The 6,000-nt window shown below is 45.2% G+C and overlaps 1 protein-coding gene across 5 annotated transcripts in view; it reads left to right on the plus strand.

The window, feature by feature from the left end:
• Positions 1–3,581, plus strand: part of PINX1 (PIN2 (TERF1) interacting telomerase inhibitor 1) — a 63,049-nt gene extending 59,468 nt beyond the window's left edge. For all 5 annotated transcript variants that reach the window (XM_055577722.1, XM_055577719.1, XM_055577718.1 and 2 more), the window contains one exon: positions 2,730–3,581. In XM_055577722.1, coding sequence (XP_055433697.1) covers positions 2,730–3,200 — 471 coding nt within the window. In that variant the 3' untranslated portion in view covers positions 3,201–3,581. The remainder of the gene's footprint in view (positions 1–2,729) is intronic.
• The last annotated feature ends 2,419 nt before the right edge of the window (positions 3,582–6,000 follow it).

Here is a 6,000-nt window from a genome sequence, read left to right on the forward strand (position 1 = left end):
GTTAAGTCAAATATTTGGTAAAATCATTAGTTAGCCAGACCTCCCTTGCTAGTATTTTGTATGGAACAGGAAGTTTTCCAGTTATTTGTAAACTTACTTTACTCATTTTTAGAACACTGCTAGCAAATTGGGATTCTCAAGGTTTATGAAGTAGTGTAAGTCACATGTGGTATTACAGAATTTACTTTTTGAGGTTGCATTATGTGTTTAGTGGAAACCTGGGAAGAAGCGAGTGGATTCTATTTCAGTACTAAAAAGTATCTAGTGCGTTTCTCAGTACTTACTTACTTGGAAGAAGCGACCAGATATGAAAAGTATGTTTTCTTGAAGAAGTGCACATTTTTCACATTTGTGGCTGAGACTATAGAAACAAGAATTGTAATCACTGCAGTAAAATTGGGTGTTGGATTTGTAAAAGCATAAAATATGAGACCAGGGCCTTCCTTGCTCCTACAGCATTCAGATTTGCAACCTGTCCCTCCTTTGTTTCCATGGTTTTTAAATCACATACACTCTTGGAGTGTGGGAGGCTGCCCCTGGCATTCCCCAGCTCTCCCCGAAAGTCATTGTCTTGCCCGTACTCTCCTTGGGATCAATAGCATTTGGGTGCTGGCACGTCTCAGGCTTGTCTCCATGCCCTGCTGAGCTTGGTGTGCAGTGGCCCGTAATTATCAAAACCCTTATCACCATAGGAGTTGATTATGAGCAGAGTTATTTTCTGGGACTAGAAAGGCCCGCTGAATTCAACAAGTGACTCAAAAACGATCTTGTATTTTCTAGTAACTAAAAGTGTGATTAATACCAGTAATTAGTTCCTGTGATTTAACTGTTAAAAGCAGGAATTCAGAAGCTAATAAATGGGTGAACAAGGTAAGGAGCCATAGGATATGACTTGCATTTGAGCGTCTAAGACACAGAGACGCTCCAGAGGAGTTGGCCCACATAGGATAAACTCCTCTAATACTGTGAAGCTACATGAGCCCTGTTTTATGTAAACAGGCCACCTTCATACAGGCTTGCTGTGTGTGCTGTGTGCCCTCACTTCATGGAAGGCTTGACCTTTCTTGTCTATGAGACTGGGATTGGCTGGGATCAAGAGAGTCTTAAGATTTTTCATCCTGTTCTGCAAAACTTCAGATCTTTTTCAATATTTGAGGAACCAAAAGACAAAGTGACCTTGTTTTTGGCTTCTGTGCAGCTATTTTTAAATTTTCCTCAAAATTACTTCATGGGCTTCCAGGCAAAATTGAATACTGATAGATAACATTTAAAAAGGTCAGTTGGTTTGTTCCACCTTGTAAAAGGTGTTCTACATTTTCCCTTTTGAAGTTTAAAAAACTGACTACATGATTTTGTGGTTTTAGCCCTGAGTAAAATTAGGTTTGTGTTGATCGGGGAAGTTTGATGTTGTTGGTAAGGTATCTTTGGTGACAGCTATCCAGGCCAATGGCCATTCAAAGCCCCACTGCCCACTGCAGTAATGCTGAGCCGGCCAAAGCTTCAGGCTGGAGGCCTCTGGGCTGGGTCAGGAGTGCTGCTGTAACAGGAGAATATGTAGTTCACTTATATGTGTTGGTTGTAATAAAGTTAGCTGCGTGAGCAGAGTTTTGCCCACCAAGCTCAGAATAATTTGTGGACTCCAATTGGAAATGGATTTATTTAGAAAACTGTTTCCCAGCCTGGAAAGGGTCGGACAACCAATCTCTTCCTGTGCGAATAAGTGAATATGAAGGAAGAACCCAGGTAATTATGAAAACCTAAGTTTAGCTTAGTTGCTTAATGGCTTGATTACTTTAAAAGACTGTGGGCAAAATTATTCCAGACACTGACTTTACTTAAAACACAGTCCTTATATTCTTCCACTCGAAGGTGCTTCCTTTTCTACACACACTTTTTCACCTCCTTACTGCCAGCCAGCCACAACCTATATGGTGTGATACCAGCATTTCATTTTTTCTCCCAACCTATTAGGTTAGGGTTTTTTTTTTCCTCTTCTTAAGCTTTACAACCGGGAGTATATTTATTTAAAATTAAAATGTAAACCGCAGTTAATCCTGGTGGTTATGAGTGAGTAATTCCTCCATTTAGAAGCAGGACGGACACAGCCAGGAGTGTCTAGGTCATGGCAGAGTCGAGGGGTGGGAGGGGACGTCTCCCGTCTCCCAGCCCTGGCGCCTCCTCCCCCGAGCGGCTGCCAGAGGGCCATGCTTTGCCTTTGGAGGGAAAAGAAGGTGCCCTGGACACACCAAGGTCCAGGTTGGCACATCTGGGGTTTACATATACACGGTTTCTAAGCTTGTGGGTCAGGGCACAAAAGCCTGTGAATCCACAGCAAGCCGAAGGAGGTGTCTTGATGACACCACAAAGCTCCAGGCTTTCAGGGTCTTTGTTTCTGAGCCTCTAGGACTTTTGTTGCCAATTTTCATGTTGTTGCGCAGGAGCTGTTCATTCAGAATTCTGTCTGGGTGACTTGCCGTCTACCTTGTGAAGTTAGCATCTTCCGGTCCAGCCTCCCACCCTGTAGAGTCCTCAGCCGGTGCATCTGGCCACCTTGTTCCGTGTTGCGCAGCTCAGCTCTGGCCAGCAAGGAAGAGGAAACAAGAGGAGACCTGGTCCCCTAGCTAGGTCTCTGGGCTGGCAAGTGTGTGGGGCTCCGGGCAGAGGCTTCCTAGATGTGGTGAAACATAATTAGCTGATAAATAACCGTTTTTCACTCTTCCCCACCCCAGGCCCACCCCAGCCCGTCTGCCACGGAGGAGACTGACACCTCCACCACGACCACCAGTGCCTTCACCATCCACGAGTACTTTGCCAGGCGCATGGCGGAGCGGAAGAGCAAAGCTCAAGGCATGGCTGCAGGGCCGGAGGCTTCAGAGACCCCAGTGGAAAGGAAAAGGGGGAAGAAAAGAAAGAAAGAGGCAAAAGATAAAAATGTGGAAAACGACATCCAACCTAAGGCCAAGAAGAAGAGAAACCAAGTGGAATGTGAGCTGGGGGACCCTTGCTGGGATGAGAATCCTGGAGCTCCTGCTGAGGCTGGAGAGGGTCACGTGGGTCCACTCGACGACCAGGACTCCCCGCCAAAGCCCAAAAAAAGGAAAGAAAAGGAAAAGGGACCAAAGCAAGTTGAGGCAGCAGTGGATAGTAAGCTAGATAAAACACCAGTGAAAAAGAAGAAAAAGAAGAAAGGTTCCAAATAAGTTCTCTGGAGCAGCGCCTCCCAGCTCCTCTGCTGTCAGGGCGCTGCCGGGACAGACTCCCCTGGCTGGGCGTCAGGCGGGTTCACCCAGGGAGCCGTGTGCGCACCGCCTCCAACATGCCTGGCCCCTGTCGCATCTCGCCCACACCGCGTTTTCCCAAATCCTATTCCCAGAACTTTTCAATGTTCCAAATCATGGCTGTCACACACAAATAAACTCCTTACTGGACTCTGAGTCCTTTGGCACATTTATTCACCTTCATGTGAGCACAGCGTTATGTGTACACACACGTGTGTGTCTCTCACAGTCTGTATTTGCTCTTGGTTTCCTTCAGTAACAATGAACTGTGCTCACTTAGTCTAATTAAAGGATTAAAAGGCATTCGAGAGTTCTTTTTGTTCCATAGCCAGCCCACGCATTTTTGCCAAGTCGGTTTTATATGATTACATTCCCAAATCAGAGAGTTGTTTTGGTCTGGTTTGGTGGTGATGGGGAAATTGCTTTAATGCTCTCTCTTCCACTGAGCAGTGACAGCCATGTATTTTGAGGTCTTCTTCCCCAAGACTACAAATTGGAAGCAGTGAGGTGACAGTGGACACAGTTTAACTTCCCAGCTCTCACAGGAGGCCTCTCGCGGTTCCTCAGCGGGAGTCGGTGGTCAGATACATATCCCTGAGGACAGATCCCCTGGAGAGGGCTCCTCTTCACCTCTGACCATCAAGAGATCCTCAGTACGCTAAACAAAACAAAACAAAAGAATGAGACTCTTAAGTTTATGAGGTTAATTTCATCACGATTGAGACTGCCATAATATTAATAAAATAAATGAATATTACATAAAGTGTAAAAGATACCTTCAGCCTTGCTCACACCAACTGGTGTCACCTCCTGTGTTTATACCCGACCCGACACACCCTGGCGTGTCTGCCTGTGTGATGGTTCAACTCTCTACACGCGGGTTTCCCCAGAAAACTGCAGACACCGTCACACCCTCTTTGGGACACAGAATGAAAAAGGCAAGTGCAGCTGGTTTTGTGGTCCAGCGTGTGGTTGCCTCTCTCCCGCTCTCTTTGTTCTCTTGACCTCTGCTTTCTTCTCTTCTGCGACCTTTCACCCTTGCACTCCCTCATCCCTGCTCCCCTCTTATTTTCAGTTCCCGGTTTTCCTCTTAGCCCTTGCTGGCTGCCTGCTCCCCATCCCGCAGACCTGTCTGGAGACACGGGGCTGCGGCACGCGGGCTGGCCTTCCACCTGGTTTGTAGCTATGCTCCTGGATAAGAGGAATGAAAACTCAACCACCACCTGATGAGCTCCTGCCCTTGACTTGAACCCCTGGGGTCACACATTATATATGAAGAAGCATGGCCTTGAGATTCTTAAAACAGAAAAAGTGCATGAAGTATGTTCGATTTTAGTCTCCTAAGACTCTGAATGATGCTAACTGCTTAAAAGTATACAGACACATACCACAGGGAACATTCTTATGAAGTCTAGCTTCTGAGTTTATTGTTGCCCTCAGCGTTCAGAATTCCAAGCAAGGTCCGGTATAATAAAGCACCAAAGATTTTTAAAGTCACTTTTCTTCCCAGAAGGCACATGCCCAAGATATCTCTGCTTGTCTTGTCTTGTTATGAAACGAGTTTCAGAAGGGAGTGGCCATGTAGAAAACCTAAAGATAATTATCTTGATATGTATATAGACTGGGGTGGGTTTGTTTCTTTTTTTGCCTTTTATTTACTTTAACTTCCTTTACCGATAAAAATGAGGAGTCAGAAGAATATGCTGAATTGTGTGCAGGGGGAGGAAGTGAATGGGCATCTAGGGAGCAGGGAGCGGCACACCAGTCATCGGGTTCAGGGGCTGGTGGGAAGAGCAGAGGAGGGAGGGGCTGCAGGGAGCTCTCGGAGTTGGAAACCCAAGGCAGTGACATCGCGAGACTAGTTAAGTGTCACTCGCACAGCACCTGTAGACTGTGATGATTGTTTGAATGGGCCACAGAAAGAACCAAATGATTTTAATAATCAAGAGGGCAGCCTGAGAAAAAGGCACACATGCAGGAAAGAGCAGACAGTGTGACCATTTGCTTTGACACAGAATCTTTGATTTTTCTCTAGAAATGCTCGGCTTTCATTTTTCTGAAGTATCTCTTTCTCAGGTCACTTAGTTTTCTGGATCTAAGGTGGAATTTAGAACAATGAAGTGCATGCTCTCTGGACACTTGAATTTCATAGGTATGATACTTTAAAAAGTTAATATATGAGCTGTGTTTTTTGCCTTAGGTTATCTCACTAGGTGAAAATATATTAATACTGTAGCTGTCAATGCTTTCTTTGGCATCCTACAATTTTCAGGGGGGGGAATGTAGGTGCCCAGGAGAATCTTTCTGCCATTAAGGGGTTCTTAAATGTTGTCGGTAATGCCCTTCTTTCCTTTACTGTTAATTGTAATAGAAAATAATTATTACTACATGTGGTCTTATGTGCCCGGCCTTGTTCCAAGCACTTTAAATAAATCAACTCGTTTAGTCTTCAAACAACCCAGTAAAATAACTATTATTGTTATCCCGTTTTATGGGTAAACTGTATTTTATAAAAGGACCTCTTATAATTTTTATCGCTAGGTTGATGCTGCTCCCAGGGAACCAGAGATGCTCCAGTCCCTTCTCTTCCCTGGCCAACACAGCCACGATTTTTTATTTAGTCCTCACCCTTGTGATGTCACCTGTCCTAGCAAAAAAATTTTGTGTGTGTGTGTGTGGCCATGGCCATGCGACATGTGGGATCTTAGCAAGAGTTTCTATG

The sequence above is a fragment of the Bubalus kerabau genome, chromosome 4, assembly GCF_029407905.1.
Source record: "Bubalus kerabau isolate K-KA32 ecotype Philippines breed swamp buffalo chromosome 4, PCC_UOA_SB_1v2, whole genome shotgun sequence".
Taxonomy (NCBI): domain Eukaryota; kingdom Metazoa; phylum Chordata; class Mammalia; order Artiodactyla; family Bovidae; genus Bubalus; species Bubalus kerabau.